This window comes from Suillus bovinus (genome assembly GCF_016758785.1).
Source record: "Suillus bovinus strain UH-Sbo-P2 chromosome Unknown EDB93scaffold_11, whole genome shotgun sequence".
In the NCBI taxonomy this organism is placed as follows: Eukaryota; Fungi; Basidiomycota; class Agaricomycetes; order Boletales; family Suillaceae; genus Suillus; species Suillus bovinus.
This window is the reverse complement of record NW_024542067.1, coordinates 424641-442156: the sequence shown is the minus strand read 5'-3', so window position 1 is coordinate 442156 and position 17516 is coordinate 424641. Positions and strand designations below refer to the sequence as shown.

Sequence of the window (17516 nt, the reverse complement as noted above, 5' to 3'; positions counted from 1 at the left end):
AAATGTGCCTCCCCCAAGTCCGATACAGTCCACTTAGTATGCAATTGGTCTTTGAAGTTTGATATCATATTCTTAGTACTGCCAACAGTGAGGAAATCGTCTATGTGAACAGCGACAAGGAGGGTACCAAGGTCGGTTTGTCGGTAATAGATACAGTGCTCACATTTGAGTTGTATGAACCCCCAGGAGAGCATGACTTCATTCATGGTTTGATTCCAAACGAGGCCTCCCTGCTTCATTCCATACAGACCTTTTTGGAGCTCCCATACGCAGTCTTCTTTGCTGGCCTCTACAAATCCTTCGGGCTGGTGCATATAGCAGACCTCATCTGCTTTGAGTAAGCCATGGAGGAAAGCGGTTTTGATGTCAAGTTGTTCGATTTCCCAGTCAAGTGCTGTGCCCAGGTGTGTGAGGATATGAAAGGATTCCAAACGCGTGGTAGGAGCTGAAGTATTTGTGTAGTCCTGGCCCCAGACAGCAGAGTATCCATGACAGACATACCTCGCCTTGAAGTGAATGGGTGCACCATGTTGGTCTCATTTCAATTTGAAAACAGGATGGCCTAGCATGATACATCGACCAGGAGGAACAGATGATTGAGGGACCAATTTGTAGACACCAAGGTCACGCAGTGAGTTGAATTCTTTGCGTAGAGCCGCTGTCCATTCCTTGGCGTGTTCAGATGACATAGCTTCAGCATAGGTAGCGGGGTCATCAGCAATTTTGTGATCGAAGGTGTTGGGCAAAGTGGTGAATATATGTGCAAGGTTAGCAAGCTCCTCCTCAGAGGGTGTGGTCACAGGGGGCTGATCAGGTGGCAAAGCTTGAAGATGTTTGGCTGCAGCAATCAAATCCAGGACGGCTCATTGAGTAGAGGAGATGTAAGGTTTGCCGTCTAATGCACATTGACACTCCGAAGGTTTAGATACTCGAGTAGAATGGCGTGGGCTGTCAACATCCACAACTTCTTCGATATCAACCATGGGATGGTTGATAGGTGTGGGAGGTGCACTGGGCAAAGGGGGTGAGGGCGATCCACATTGATGGGATTCTATGAAAGAGACGTGATAAGAGACAAATACTTTGTGAGAGGGTTGGTGATAGCAATGGTAAGCTTTCAAGTCTAAAGAGTAACTGATGAGTATGCACTCAATAGAGCGATTGTATATCTTAGGGTTATGGTGGTTTTGAATGAGAACAAAGGCCTTGCAACCTATCTCTGTTACAAGAACATCTAGATGCTTGGGCCCCTACCATTTTTCTCCTGATCCTCCTCATATCAGCCCTTGCATCATACCCTTACCCCGACCTTACCCTGGTCATCCTTGTCATCCTTGCATTCCCATTCGCCCTCTACCTGTCGCTTCAGCAGAGCCAGTACATCTGGCCGGATCCTTTCGCTGACGAAGCATACCCATGCTCCGTTCCACCACCTGACTGATCCTGTGGACAGTCCCCTTGCCCTTACCGTCTGGACGGTAACCTATGATATGATGCACAACGCATCCCCTTTGCCCTTTTTCCCTTTCTTGATCTCTGACTCAGTGCGCAGTCGCACATGCAACTTATAGATAGCTCTGCAGCTGCACGATCGTGCCCCTGCACGTTTCACTTCTTATTTTGACCTTTGACTCACTTTCTTATCCAGCACGTTCTGCCTCGCCCGCGTCTCAACACAAATGTGCTTTCCTTTTATGGTTATGCCCTTTACCGATTGCCTCTCCTGGTAGTATGAGTTATCACCCACTAATATGTCTCCTGTCCTCTATATAAACTCGCTACCATGTACTATATTCCCTAACTTGAATCTACTTGGTTCTTGACCTCCTACTCTCACTAGAGTGATCCTTTCTGCCTCGCCAGCAGTCTATATTCTATCTTCTTATCTGCTCTTCGCGGATAAGCCTATAGTCTCGACCTTTACTCATCGACTTCGTTGACGAGCAAAGCCCCTGTCAATTAGTCGGACTTCTGTCCTTCTAATTAACGATGATCTTACGATTAACCTTCGGGTGTCGTAAGCTTTGGCCGATATAGCTTATCGTCTCGCACCCGCTTGACATAAGCCACCCGATTTGGACATAGGCATCAAATCTTACTTGCTGAAGCCTCGCCAAGTAAGACCCCTAACCTTGGGCTAGCCCAAGGACATCCTCGACCGTTGACAACACACGCTCTGTTTGAGCATCGCCAACAGATACCATCCAAGTCGTAACAATCTCACACAGGTGAGAGAGATCTGGCTTATTGCCAGTCCATCATTCAAAGGGTGTGTGTCCGTCCTGCGATACTACTGGAGTGCGGTTAGAGAGATAGCAAGTGGTAAGGACAAATTTGTCCCAACAATTGGCAGGGACATCACGTGCTGAGCACATAGCTCGGGCCTTACCCATTAAGGTGCGATGGAGATGCTCAACACAGCCATTTTGAGCAGTTTTGAGCAGACATATATGGTGCAGTGAACTGGTGTTGAGAGCCGCGTATGAGGAGCCATTCACACATGTTCTCGGTTTTCAATTCACTGTTGTCTGAATGGTAGATGCCAATTTTGGTGCCAGTCTCGACTTTGCAAGCGAGAGAACAGGCTTGTAAGGCTGGGAAAGCATCAGATTTTGCTGCAAGCGGAATGGCCCAGGCATAGGAAGAAAAATCATCAATGATGTTCATGACATATTTATTACCAGCGGCAGATACAGTATCAGGATGTTCCATAAGGTCAACATGCACAATCTCAAGCCTCTTGCTTGCCCTCTCCCCTGTATGTGTTTTGGGAACATTACTGCAGGTCTGTTTGCCAAGAATGCAACTGTCACACTTGGGTGGTAGGACAGAAAGGTCAATGGGCATACCGGTAACATTACCAGAGTGGGCGAGGTCGTATACAACACAGAAGTTAGCATGTCCGAGATAGCAGTGCCATGACTGGAGCGTGGGCATCTAATGTGCGAGGTAGGTGTGTTCGGCCGATAATTGCCCACCAGAAAGGGCATAGAGGCGATGTGAAGTCAGTATGCCAGATAGCATGTGGGTGCCATTACGAGATTGAACCCAGCAGCTAGTGGCATTGAATGATGCAGTGCAGCGGTGTGCTGCACAGAGTGCAGAGACAGAGATCAAGCATACCGTAGCCGCAGGGATAAACAGAACATTATCCAGGGTAATATGAATACCTCTGGCAATAACAAGGCATACAGTGCCTATGCCAACAGCCTGAATAGATGAGCTACCGACTCCATTAACAGCGCAAGGGGGTATAGGGCGAAGGCTAAAGAAATCAGACTCCTCGTTGCTAATATGGATGGAGGCACCACTGTCTAAGAAGAGTGGGATAATGGAAGGGTCTACAATGGTACATTGACATGAATTTGGAGCCTTGTATGTGATTCCAGTGAAGTTGACAGGTCGTACATGCAAGTACCAGTCGAGACTGGTAGTTAGAGCTTCGACTGCAGCCAGAGCCATATATTTGTCCTCCTCCTCAGCCAACAATTCATGGATGAAGGTGGGGGTGATTGTATTGCTAACAAGACCAGCAAATTCAGCTGAAGGGGTAGAAGGGTCGGCAGGATCAGGGGTAGCCACATATATTGCTTGGTGAGTTTCACTATCAAGCAAGTATGCATGACCTGTGGTATTATACCGAAGACCGCCTGGTTTACCAGTGGCAGCTGGGGGCTTAGTGGCAGCAGCCTTGCTTGTGGTTGAACCTTTAGCTTCACAAGTGGCATTTTTACGAGCCAATACCTCATTATGCTTACCCTCCATGGCTCCTCCCTTGCCAAAACAGTCTTTCGTTGGATGGCTGGTATGGCCGCAGGTATCACAGGCAGGATGATCGCGATTATTGTGGTTCTTGGCATTGTTACTCCTTCCAGTAGCAGCCATAGCAACATCCCCACTTTTGAACTTCTCAGTATCAATGATCTGTTGTTCGACGTCAAGGTGGGAGTGAATGTTCGAAGGGCCATAGGGAGCAGCAGATGTGCTAGTGGTAATGGCATCCGCAATGTGGTTTCGAATGTGGGGAAGATCCTCTGCCATGGCATTGAGCATCATGATGGTAAGGAAATCTTCCTCCTTCAGTATCCCAATAGCGTAGATACATCGCACAAGATCACTGAGTTGGGTACTGGTGGTGGAGAGATGTTTAGAATGGCAATATTGTACTGAGATTGCTTGTTGAATTAATAGGATTTGGGTGATTGGGCTGACTTTCTCATGGTGAGACTTGAGGGTGTTCCAGGCAAGGTATGTGTTGGTGTAATTGCGAAGGAATTCGTTTTCCTTGGCACTTGAATGAGTTCGCAGGGCGGCAATGATACATAGATTATTGAGGTCCCAGTGACCTGCACTCACAGGGTCTATGGACGGGTCTGGATGTGTGACAAGGCCCAGGATATATCCCCCTCCATGCTTCAGAAGGAGGTAGTTCTGCATACGGTCGGACCATACACCCCAATTATTTATGCTGCAGTCAAGAACTTCGATTTTATCTAAGTCAGTCTGACTGAGCATGATCGCCATGATGGTAGCCTGCAACGAGGACATAGTGGTGATAGTGGGTATAGCTGAACTATTAGTTGGTGGGTTGAGCGTGGAGGATTTGTTACCAGAGCTCTGAGAACGAGTATGCTCTGTAGAGGGCATGATGAGGGATAGGAGAAAGAAATGATCTGTAGCTTCTCAAGTATATATGGGTATGTGATTGACACTTCTTGCCTGAAGAGGAAAGGGGTATGCGTTTAAATGACGCTGATGCCAGAAGAGGAAAGGACTATGCTTTCAAATGATGATGCTGACATTGTTGTTGATGATCCCGGGGGTGTTCAGTAGCCCGGCGGGTTCATTCCTGGTAGGTTCACTATCCTCTAGGTGGTTCTGCTCCCTGTTCTTACAAGAGAGCAGGGCTCATAACCTGTAGAGACTAGACACAATGTTAGCCTAACATAAATGGTCCATCAGTGTCTAGATATGATCCAAGCAAATGAGAACTCACCCTCAGTCGTGATGGAACAGACTGAGGGGAGAAGACGACATGAGGTAATCTATTATAGGTTGGTTTGTATTCCAACCGTCTAACTCTGCTGCCAGTTGTTCATCATGTCATAGCACCAACATCTTCAACCTGCACAAACACCAGAGGAATTAGTGCAAGAGCTTAATATGGATATAAATTGTATCATAGCCATACAACAAACTTGCTACCTTCATTCTCATACCCCTGTCCTCAAATCTGGCAACTTATACCTTGCATAGGAATGGGCACACAGTCCTGCCAACCCCAACACTTCATCAATATGCTTTGAGTCTCTCCAGAAGTATTTCAAGTGATCTTAGGATTAATTGAGGACCATCCAGTTTTTCATAACAATTCAAATCAACCTCAAGAACCCATGGAGATTCAGTTGGGTGTAACACTGTATCAAATGGGCTGATATGGAAATGGTGCTTCACTGGAAGACATTGCTTGGATTGCAGGATGCTCTGAAGGTAGTGTTGAGAAGTATACTGAACGATGCTTCACAGCAATCGAGTCAATTCATGACATGTTTGTGTGTCTCCCTACTGCACAGGAGAAGGAGTGAGAGAAGCAATGGATAGATCAGCATCTTGGATTTTCTGGGACATGGCGAGAAGGGTGGGTAATGTATGATGGTACCATTGTTGTACTCTATGCAAAACCTACACTCAATGGTGACACATATTTCACTCGAAAAATGAACTATGGTTTGAACCTTTAGGTAAGTGACTTAGTATGCATTATTCATAGCATTGACAATATTATTTAGGTTGGTAATTTGCCTTACAATCTTCGGATTGTCAACTACTCCCATGGCATGACAGGTTCTGCTCATGATGCCTGGGCATTTGATCATACAGCTGTCGCAAAGCATCCAGATTGGTTCTTTAGTGGTGAAGAATTTGCATGGACAGATTCTGCTTATCCTGTCAGCTCACGCACCATCTCCATTCACAAAAAACCTGCCACACCCTTACCTGAAAATATTGCCTTTGATGCTGCAGTTGCCAATTTATGTGTCCAGTCAGAACACTGCATGGAGGCCCTTAAAGGACAATTTCAACGCTTTCGTGGACTTTGAGTCAATATCAAATCCAAGTGCCAGCATATTGCTGCATGTCAGTGGATCACAGTTGGCATTATATTGCACAACATAGTTATTGAAGTGGAAGGTGTTGATAAACAAGGTCAATACTTTGCACTAGTTTATATACATGAGTAGGAGATTGAGCCACTAGCTAGGAGGGACAATAATGAAGGTGAGGCAAAGAGGAAAAAATTGGTTGAAGAGCTAGTTGCATTCCAACAAATGTAAAGACTAACTAGCAAAGCAATTAATTAACAAATCAAAGAAAGGTGTGTCAGAAATTTCTAAAGGGTCCTTGGAAGGCTGCTATATTTAGACTGAATTATGATGCCTGCCAACTGTATTGCGTCCAAGTTGCAAGTTGGGCTGAGTCGTCAGCAGTGTCTCGCAAGGTGCCATGTGAATTCTAAGACAAGCTGACAAAGTTTCAAGGGGCTTGGAAATGTTAATAATAGACCTGGCATTACATTGACAGTCATCATGCTCATTATACAACTGCCATTGATAAACTATTTTCTGAGTCTCTGACTGTTGTTCCATCCTGTATTCTAGATGTCTGGACCATCTAACAACAGACATACATATATACGGTCCTCAACATCCTCTGCACAAGTATAATGTAAGTTTTGTAATGAGCCTTTCTCTACTCGTAGCATCAAGTTGCATGAGGGAAGCTGTTTGTGGAAACGGGAGAAGAAATGGCGCAATAAGGAGTTTGCTGAGATTGCAGCTCATGTAGTTGAGGCCCAAAAGAAAGATATGTCATGTCAATAAATTCATTTGATTTGTTACTTATTGACTAATTTAAATCTCGCACATAAATGACACAACAAATGTCAAAGGTGCTGACAATGTATTAGGATCACATGATGATGTGGGGTATGGCAGTTTTGATGATGTTATGAGCATTGGGGGAGACTCACAGCTATATACATATATTGCTCTTGCATGTTTGGTTTCTAACTATGTTTTATAGATTAGGATCAGACTTGGACACAAGTATGTCAACAGGTATAATAGGGTCTGCGGCTGTGGCTGCAGTCCCTATTACTTGTGACACGTTCAAAACCAAGTATCACCCAAACAGCAAACACGTCCCAACCATTAAGACCTTCTCTGCCTTTGAACACTCTGTCAAGGCAGAGGCTAGGTCCCCACCCATCATTGATGATGAACCATGGCAACCTTTTATGTGCCATGCGGACTTTGAGTTTGCAGAACTTGCACACCAAGTGGCACTCAATAAAGACCAAACTGACAAGATGCTGCAGTTGATATGGCAGATTGCTGAGGGTCACACAAAGTTTACATTCAAATCTCATGCTGAAGTGTCAAAAGCCTAGAATCAAGCAGCCACTCAGATGACACTGGTAAGCTATCTCCAAACTTATTTGTTGTGTTACTGAGTATATAGATATAATATATCATACAGTTTGAGAAGCACATCATCTCTGTCCCATACAAGAAAGAGGAACTCAAATTTGACAAACATAATGGTACTGATTCCAAACAGTTTTTTCATGAGCCTTGGACAACAGATTGCTGGTGGTGAATTCAAGTATGCATTATCATGTATTTGTGCTGTGTATCATGCTGCTAATCAATATATCATATCTCTAAATTTATTGTAGTCATCATTGCCAAATAACAGTGTTTCATTTGCTCTCATCCTCTATGCTGACAAAACACATTTAACCTTGTCTGGACATGTGAAGGCATACCCATTAATTGCCCATTGCACAAATCTTCCTGTTCACATAAGAAATGACAATGGAATTGGAGGAGGCCGTGTGGTCGGCTGGCTACTAATTATACATGTTTGAGTATTAACAGTAGATATTATTCATCAGTCCTTTGTATTGACACACACAAGGTTCCTACAGATTCTAGCAAAGATGGAAAGCTCAGCTACACAAATTTCAAATATGTTGTCTGGAACGCAGCATTCATCAAGTTGTTGGAGTCCATCATCCTGTACTCCAAAACAGGCTTTGCACATAGATGCTTTGATGCTGTCACACGGTGGTTATACCTACTAATTCTACTTCTATCAGCAGATTATGAAGAACAGTATGTAATATTCTCGTAGCTTACATTATGTTTTGATAGCTCACGTCTTGACAGATGTATTATGGCACTAATATGCAGGCTACATTCAAATTGTCCCTGCCCTATCTGTCTTGTTCCCTCGACCAAACTTTCTGATCTTAGCGTAGCATATCCTACTCAAACCATTGTGGATGTGAAATCTTCTTAGAGTTGTATTTAAGGGACCATGTTGCTGGAGAAGTAGTACTGAAGGCACACAGCTTACGTCCTGTGACAGTTCATATTTTAATTGTTTTCATAACCTATTATCTTAGTTAATACTACTGTCAGAATGCACTCTGGGAAGTTGAGAACTCTAATCCTCATGAGACACTTTTGTTTGATCCCTTACATGTCAATGATCTTGGTAACTGGGGCACCCACTTGTTCGAGGAGCTCAAGATACATGGGAAGGCTCTTGGTCGTGAAGCTGAGGCAAAGATTGATGAACAGTACGTTTCATCATTGCTTTGTGCATTATATCTGTACCAGGACTCTGCAGGTTCACCGCATTCCCACGATGGCATAATCTGAACCATTTCAAGTCTGTCATGAAGATATTATTTAGTGATGGCAACAAACTTAGGGATATCACTAAGGTGAGCACTATTATTTGCTGTTATGTTTCAATCAACCTTCTAACATCCTGGACTCTAGCAAATGCTGTATGCAGCACAAAACATATTGATGCACAATGAAGATACCATTGGCTATGTGCCGTTGCAGTGTATAGCTAGCTATCTACAACTGACCATGTACATAGCACTCAATGTGCACACCAAAACCACACTTGCTGCTGGAGAAGTGGAGCTCCTGGTGTTTGAAATGTGCCTACATGTAACTATATATTGTGTTTCCTTTGACTTTCAGCTATATCTTAACACATTTTCAGGCATATATTGACATCCAGGTAAAGATTTAACCAAGAACTGGAATTTTCTGAAGGTACATGCTCTGAAACATGCTTTCCCTGACATTCGTACAAAAGAAGCAGCACACAACTTCAGTACTCGACCAAATGAGAAGCAACACGGTGAAGAACAATCAACTCAGCTCCAGGTAAAATGATAAATTTATGGGAGGAACATGAGAAGCTGATATAGTGATATAGTGTGATGAGTCTGCTATGCTTGCAGGCACAAGCACGTTCAATTCAAGGGGAAGCAAGGAAAACAAATCCACAGTTGTGCAGCAGCTCTGCAAGGTGAGCAATATAAGTGCGAAGCATGGGAAACTTGCACATGATTAGCATGAAAGCATGGGAATGCAAAATGCAAAAGTGCGAAAATGCGAAATGAAACTAGCAATAGACGAGGGCTCAATGAATGACAACTAAAAAGGACTGCTAATATCTTCTAACTCTAGCTATGGACATGATGAGGGAACTCCACTAGGGTAAGGTGTGGTGTAGTAAAGGGTGAAAAATGCAGACCTATATATGTGTCTTGCTAAGTGAGCTAAGTGGGAGATAATGTATGTAATAAGTCAGGGTCCATGCTCTAATATGGTACCATATTGAATGGATGGATGCTTCTGGATGATAGGGATGATGAAAGTGCGGGAAAGTGAGCAATGCAAGGGCATCGCAAGGTGCAGGAAAGTCGTGCGATATAGGAAAGTGTTGCCTGATATGGAAATAGCTAGGGAAAGGTCAGGAAATGATGCTGCAAGTTGGTGCTGCGAACCCAGGTGGTATGAACTGAAGTCTAATGTGTTGCAAGCCTGTAATAGTGCGAGTCTCTACAACAGACCATTGAAGTAAGCATACTTGCATCAAATGAATTGTAAAGATATTGCCAATCAGGTGTGCTGTCCTTTAATTCAAACAGCTTGTGATACTAACACAATATACAGGTCCTCAAGCTTGATCATATCAGTGTAGTTTCTGAATTGATCCGCAGTTGTATTTCCAAACTTGATGAAGATCGGCACAAATACACAATGTTACAGGGAGAACTCAAAGACAATGATATGCTAGATGATCAGCTGTTTTCAGGCCATCTCCATATCAGCACTCCTCAAATTCCTGTCACTCTCACTGCAGTGGAGGAAGGCAATGCATCAAACCATGCATTTCAGGATTTCCGAAAGAAGTTCACAAAGTTCCTCAATAATTTTGTCATTTCAAACAACATTCCTTTGGCCAATGATGGTATAACATGGTTGTGGCCCACAGTTAACAATAAAGTCATTTAATTAGTTTACATCCTTCTAAACATCTACTGATTATGGTTTTTTTCATTACAGCTTCAAAAATTTCGTTATCTCAAAGTAAACTATGAGTCTACTGTTGACTGGAAACTGACTACCAACTATCTCCAATGTAATCCGAGCTCCCATAGGTGAGTGTCATGATTGTGCCTTGATCTGGATCCTAGACAAGGATGGAAATGACAAGAATATCTTTGTCCAAATATTGTTCATGTTCAAATTTACGGTCAGCAATCACAATTTTGAACTTGCATTAGTTCTACCCATGGATGCTCCCACTGGTTCAAGATGAAGCATGGATCACGATCTGGGACTAACTCGTCTTTGGGCACAACCTCTAGCTTCAGTAGAATTTATTTTCCTATAATCTATCATTTGCGGTGCTTTACTGGTGCCAGATTATGATAACAAAAGTGATTTTTTCCTTGTCAATCTTGTTGACACGGACATGTTCCTCCATGCGAAGATTTTGAGGTCTTGCTAGGGTAGAGAGGCACAAACATGAGTGAGTCTTCTTATCAGCTTGCATGCACATTAGATGATACTAATAGTTACAGTTATTACAGAATGAAGTATATTAACATGTAGACTATATTATCATTAGTATTACTATAATGAGGAGGTTATCTCAAGGTTGAATGAATCAAATTTGAGCTGACCTTCTGGGCACCCTCAAAGATGTAGTCGGCGGACAAGCACAAAGCAATGATGTTGACAAGGGATTCAGAGTGCATGACCAAGACAACAGTAGGGCACTTGAAGGCAAGTGAGATGGCAGCAATAGTCTGGATGCCAGACAAGAAGCAGTAAATGAGCACCTTCTCATTGATGTCGAGAACTTCAGGAGAGAACACATTTCCAGAGTCGAAGATCTGGACAACAGTCATACCATATGTGAATGGTGAGATGTTCAACATATGGAGGAGAGTAGCCTTGGATGCGCCAATACTGTAATGGCTACTAACAGCAGTAACAACCTGGACCTCGGCTAAGATTTCAATAGTGTTACAATAACATTTATAACCCTACTTTATTTCTCTTTCTTGGAACCATAACTGCTCTTCTAAAACACATCTAGACCGGTTACCTTGCAGCCACCTCTAGACTCTTCTAGACCTGGCTAGATTCTCTTATCTGATGGCCACCTCTAGACTCGGCCAGATCTCTTATCAAGCGGGCTATCTGCACTTCTTTTCTTTCTGATTATCTTGATTGTTGCTCGACTACCATTAATATGCGCAGCATGAACAGTCTTCTATGTTTCACCTATACTTGCTATCTTGATAGGTTGTACTACTTTACCTATCTGTGACTCACTATCAGACATAGCGCAGCCACAGACTTGTATCTATATAGACACCTACAGTTTGTAGTAGATACCCTATCTTGATCTACTTGGTTCTAGCTGAACTACCTGGTATACTTTGGTGTACTTGGTTCCTGAATTCCTTAGTGCACACTAGTAATCCTCTCTAGTGTGTGACTATTAGAACATTGCTTTACTTCTGAGAGGAACATCCTTTTCCTCTAGCTGTGAGCACGATCTGTCTCCTAGACGGTTCATCGCCAACCTACTTCCCTGACAGGAAGGGGCTCTGCTGATTGACTGTGGGAGCCAGTCTTGTACTAGACTGCAGAACACCCTCTCTTCTTGATCTCTCCTTTATTGGAGATAAGAGAGTAGACCTATCCAAGTTTAATATTACACCGCGCGTAACAAATAGTACCACAAGTGATCTTGGTAGGGATTCCAAGGGCCTGGAAGAAGGAGGTCTTTCTGGGCTCCATACCATCAGTGTTCCTGTAGTATTAATAGTAATAATAATGATATAATAAATAAAAGTTCAGACACATCTGGTTTACAGCAGAAATAAAAAATTTGCCTGATTGGGTTGAGGTAGAAGTAGTGATGATAAATGTATTAGATACAAGGACTTGGAATGGGATGCACGATCAACAAGTCACATGACTGACATGACAGAAGTAAAACCCTATCGGGCAAATTTCTTGTTTCTGTTGTGAACCAGGTGTGTCTGAACCATTTATTTATCTATAACTGATGGTGATGTAATAATTATTATTATGTCTGAATCTGCCAGGCATCCCATCTGAGATCAGTTCAGACAGCATCTGGACCTCACCTGATGATCAATTACATCGTGCATAATACTCCTGCCAGCGATAAGACGTGTCCAGCCAGAACTCACCAAGGTAAGTTACTAATAGTATGTGTTTGTATATTGTGTGCGAGAGCGCAGCAGGTAAGTGTTTGAATCAAAATTTATATAAATATCTCATGGGAAATTTGAAGGCCTTGGGCCAAGTTGCACATTGTTACCTCCTCTGAATCATGCCTCAGCCACAGTGAGCTCAAGTTGAAGACAATTCAGACTTCAAAAATTCACAGGACTTGATGGATTTTGATTCCTCCGGTGACTCTGATGAAGATCTCGCAAGTGCAGGTACGTGCTGCTATTGCACCTACCAGAGATGGTGCAAATGTTCAGAAAGTCCGCCAGGTGTGTCTTATTATTGTTAATGTTGTTGTTTTGTGCTAATACTCACATACATCTAGGCACTTGAGATTGCACAGAACCTGCTACTGAATATGTGTGGCAAATGTTGAGAACTACTGAAATGGTATGCACTTCTTGAGGCTTCTACAGTCAAAGGACAAAAACAGAAGAACTTGACTTCCAAGGATCTTGCACTCTCCGCCAAAGAAGATACTATACAGGCTCATGGGCACAAATATTCCATGACACATTGTCTATGAATCAATGCCAAAATTTTTCCCTTACGTGTGCCTCCCAACATCAAACTCTTTGGAGGTGAGTGCTGGCTATCACCACAGTCAATAGAGGATGAAATCAAGGCAGAGTTATTTAAATTCATCCCAGAAGTCGATCATGAGTTGATAGGCAACCAGAACTTTGCATCACATGTAAGGAATCTCTCAGCTTAGTTAGACTGACTTCAACTGACTCCAATTGTGATAGTTTGCAAAGGGCATCAGTGACATTCACTTGGAAATGGTTTCAGATGTCAAATCTTGCGCAGGTGCTATATTTAGGTTGAATCCTGAAATTTTTATTTGAGGCTACCCTCGCAATACTCAGCCAGAATGTCATACTATGCTTGTGAATCCCCATGGTGAATACACAAAGTTTGCTCCTGTACTCTTTCTTCATCCAGAGCATCCCAACAAAGACAAATTTCTCAAAATGGCAAAGTTTGTTCGGGTGCGTTGTTTTTATTAGTATGTACATGTGTGAGGTCTTGATCATCTAGCTTCCATTTATTATTAGGTCCTGAAAGTAGCACTTTTTGGGAAATCCTCCCTTTCTGCCACCTATGCTCCAGCCCCCAAGACTAAAGCCAAACTTTGGCAATTACAGAATACCACTCCAGGTATGATTGCTGCTGCCGCTGTTCTTGTATGTCTTCACCAAATATTGTATTTCTGAGTGTGTACTGATTATGTTTGTGCCACTGGAAGGCAATATTTGTTCTTTTGGGCGACAAGGATATATACACAAAGGGTGAAAAAAGCAATATCCTGTACCACCAATATCACAACTACTATTGCCAATGTCTAATGACCGGAGGTGCCTGGACGCAAGACATCCTTACCTTTTTCAACAACACCCTCTTTCCCAAAACCTCATCCTCACATGTCAGTCCAGACATGACAGATGCAGGCACTTCCCACAACAGTTGGGAAGAGGAGCTTGATCATGCCATGGAAGAGAAAGGCAACAAACTAGCTTTTCAATTTGATCCTGTCATTGCACCTGTTACTCAGTCTTCTGAGTCTATTGTGGACCCACCCTTTGCCTCTGTCACACTGCCAGCATATATTCCTACTGTTACATTTCCACCTGTTCCTGCAACTGCCCCTGCATTACAGCACCACCTGACACCATCTCTTCAGCAATGCAAGACCTTACCTTGGCAGGTGGTCCTCCCTTTGTAGAGTGTGATGCAGTTGGGGCTGTCCCCCTGAAGCCTAAACTAAAGCCAAGGCAGATGAATCAAGCGCTGAGGTTTGCAGGTCTGGCCAAAAGAAGTGATATATCACACACTAATATTTGTCTAAATACTCTGCACTCACATTATCACACACATTTACAGATATTGCCTTTACTATTAGTGAAGTTGTTTGTTATTAAAATTGTCTCTTCAATCATATTCATTGTGTGCCATTGTGCCTAACTTCTTGCTGGACTTAGAACGAATGTCACGATCATTGTTAAATTAGGTCAGAAGTACACATAATCAAATAACTGAGTAAGCTAATTACATTCTTAGTCATGCCAATATGACTTTGGCTCTTGAAATCCAACCACTATCTTTGATTCTTATTAGCTGCTCTCATGTTGATTATTACAATTGCCACTACATCAGACATGATGTCGGATGGTTCCATTATGACTTCATGATTGTATGGGATCAGCAACAGCAGCGCAGGTATTTATTTATTTTTCTTCAAAGATTACCTTGTCTCTGATTCAGACTCCCAATCTACCCACCATCAGCACTTTACCTCTGACATGGCGCTCTCAGAGTTCCACCCCCTGACAATGTATTACACAATAATTCCACTCATTTCTGAGAGACCTAACAATAGGTGCTGGAATGCCTCCAAATTGCGCAAACTCAGCAAGAGGCTGGATTCTGATACAATGACCATGGAGGAAATTGATCAAGTGGTTGGTGACTTTTTGGATGGCGAGATTGTCGACTTGACCTTGGACTGGCTGGGCAACACAGTGTGATTTTGGTTGCCATGGCTCACCTGGGTATGTTGCAGGTCATACAAAAGCTGTTTGAAAAATGTTCTTCTGTGCTGCTGCACCAATCCTATATTGCTGCCTCTCCCACCACTCAGCTATTTCTCTCCTGCAAATGGCGGCAGTGACAACCACACACAGCACTCTCAAGACAAACAGAATTCAGGTATCATCGAGAACTTTGGCCATCATAATCTGCAGTTCCTGTAATTTGTTTCACATAATTTAATTATCATAGTTTCAATTTGGTCTATATCATTGGAATTTTATTGGTGTAATTGAAACTAGCATTATGTGTTGAAATTTGGTTGAAATGATAAAATATCATTTGAAGATATCTTTGCACTTGGAACTGTCTTTTGATGCCTTGTAAGGCATGGGGTCTTGGCACTTTAGCACTGCCTTGGAAGGCAGACACAAGACCAAATAGATTACTGCCAACTGGCTTGTGGCAATTTCAGGTGTTCTTGCAAGTCAGTCATAATGCCGCCAGCAAATTGAGGCCTTTCAATCCATTTTAAGGCATGGCAACCCAAAATATTTATTTCCAACATGTATCTGCCATCAAATGGAAATTAAAATCATAAGTCAGGTTCATCAGCAGAGAAAGCAAACAAGTCCCATTCAGGAGACTTGTGCAAGCATGCTTCTTAGAACATTCTAAATCCTTCATCTCATCAAGTCGCTTGTGATACTCAGCTGTATTCCAGATTCTGGCCTTAAATTCCTCAAGCAAACAGTTCCTCTTCTTGAGCAACAGCTTTTCATGAGCACATGAATTCATTGCATCGAGGTTTGCCCTAGTACACATCATGAGATACAATAACTTAAATAAAATAATTACATACTGCTAGATTTCGAAAAGTGTATCCTCAATTGAGCACTTTGGTAGGATTTTTTAAATGTATCCCTTTGCCTTGGTGATGCTATCCTGAGACAGCAATGATGGTTTCGGAGCCCCCTTTCTAATTGGGTGTATGAGAAGTCATCATAGCATGAGCATAAGGAGTATTTTCTTTATCATTCACACACTCAGCAGAAGATGAGGCCGCATGAGGAGCAGTGCTAGCAAGGTTATTTAGGGCATCTTGAAGCATTCAAATTTGGCTTGATTTGTGAAGTTTGTAAAAAACAATATTGTCCTCCGAGTCATCTTCGCTCAGAGGCTGCATATGGAGGGTTTTCTTACCATGAGGGCCAACCTCAGTTGTGACTGCAATTGGTGTGACATTCAGACGAGCTGCAAAGATCTGGTGAAGTTTTGCAAAGAATGGAAACTCATTCTGGATTTCCTCTAGGACACCATAAGTTACATTGCCCTTGTAATAAAACAAACATACCTCATAAATTCCTTACTTCATCTGAGCTAGTAGCATCAGGGCCATTTGCACTAATGTGTAGAATCAGCAGAATTCATCTGAGGGATCACTGTTTTCACCATCTTGACTGTTGTGGAGACCCTCACCTGTCATACGAAGCTTTGCAGCATGTCTTTTATATGTTTTTGCAAGGCTAAATACATATATGAGTATAAAGTAAACAGATTTAGGAGCAAGCAACTTAATGACTTGAGTTTGCCTTTTACACAGTCTCCAGTTGCTATGGGATCAATCTCATAGAATTCTGGAAAAATAATGGTGCCAATCCTCTTGTAGACACTGGTCTTGGTCTCGCCAGAGGTGTTCTGATGTGATCGGTCAAGTTAATCATACCATATACTTAGTACAACTAGTTACTCACCTCATGTTGGTCCATTTTTCCAAATAACACCTTGTAATTTGCCTTTTGATTGAGTTCCTGTTACAGACTTGGATAGTATCTGTTGACAACACTCAAACAAAGCATGTGTCATCAATGGTCGAGGATGTCTCTGGGCTAACCCAAAGTTAGGAGTCTTGCTTGGTGAGGCTTCAGCAAGCAAGGTTTAACGTCTATGTCCAAATCGGGTAGCTTATGTCAAGCAAAGCTCGATGATAAGCATATCTGCCAAGGCTTACGACACCCGAAGGTTAATCATAAGATCTGCGTTAATAGAAGGACAGAAGTCTGACTAGTAACAGGTGCTTTGCTCGTCAATGAAGTCGATGAGTAAAGATTGAGACTAAGGATTTATCCGCGATAAGCAGATAAGAAGAAAGAATATAGACTGCTGGCTAGGCAGAAGGAATCACTCTTGTTAGGAGTAGGAAGTCAAGAACCAAGTATATTCAAGTTAAGGAAATAGATACATGGTAGCGAGTTTATATAGAGGAGAGGAATCATATTAGTAAATGATAACTCATACTACCGGAAGAGGAACTGGTAAGAGGGTGATACT

The 17516-nt window shown here is 42.7% G+C and overlaps 5 protein-coding genes across 5 annotated transcripts; 3 read left to right on the top strand and 2 right to left on the bottom strand.

Moving 5' to 3' along the window:
- Positions 1-3921: 3921 nt before the first annotated feature.
- EDB93DRAFT_1080542 (uncharacterized protein) lies at positions 3922-4437 on the bottom strand (the record flags this gene model as incomplete). Its single annotated transcript, XM_041445541.1, has 1 exon — positions 3922-4437. A coding segment is annotated over one exon (516 nt), but the record flags the coding sequence as incomplete, so codon positions are not given.
- A 2671-nt stretch (positions 4438-7108) lies between these two features.
- On the top strand, positions 7109-7450 carry EDB93DRAFT_1080391 (uncharacterized protein; the record flags this gene model as incomplete). The annotated part of the gene is made up of 1 exon (XM_041445532.1): positions 7109-7450. One exon carries the CDS (start codon positions 7109-7111, stop codon positions 7448-7450), a length of 342 nt encoding a protein of 113 aa, XP_041310459.1.
- Positions 7451-7468: 18 nt separating this feature from the next.
- EDB93DRAFT_1101876 (uncharacterized protein) lies at positions 7469-10391 on the top strand (the record flags this gene model as incomplete). The annotated part of the gene is made up of 14 exons (XM_041447145.1): positions 7469-7477; positions 7540-7603; positions 7991-8177; positions 8319-8349; positions 8487-8647; positions 8698-8794; positions 8853-8922; positions 8959-9032; positions 9088-9105; positions 9141-9254; positions 9307-9399; positions 9836-9887; positions 9986-9999; positions 10050-10391. The coding sequence occupies 14 exons, from the start codon at positions 7469-7471 to the stop codon at positions 10389-10391; spliced, it is 1326 nt and encodes a 441-aa protein (XP_041310458.1).
- A 592-nt stretch (positions 10392-10983) lies between these two features.
- Positions 10984-11331, bottom strand: EDB93DRAFT_1264916 (uncharacterized protein; the record flags this gene model as incomplete). Its single annotated transcript, XM_041454225.1, has 2 exons — positions 11066-11331; positions 10984-10995 (listed from the first exon to the last, which is right to left on the bottom strand). The coding sequence occupies exons 1-2, from the start codon at positions 11321-11323 to the stop codon at positions 10984-10986; spliced, it is 270 nt and encodes an 89-aa protein (XP_041310457.1). The 5' UTR covers positions 11324-11331.
- Positions 11332-13540: 2209 nt separating this feature from the next.
- On the top strand, positions 13541-14382 carry EDB93DRAFT_1247794 (uncharacterized protein; the record flags this gene model as incomplete). Its single annotated transcript, XM_041452637.1, has 3 exons — positions 13541-13648; positions 13715-13843; positions 13906-14382. 3 exons carry the CDS (start codon positions 13541-13543, stop codon positions 14380-14382), a joined length of 714 nt encoding a protein of 237 aa, XP_041310456.1.
- Positions 14383-17516: the final 3134 nt, after the last annotated feature.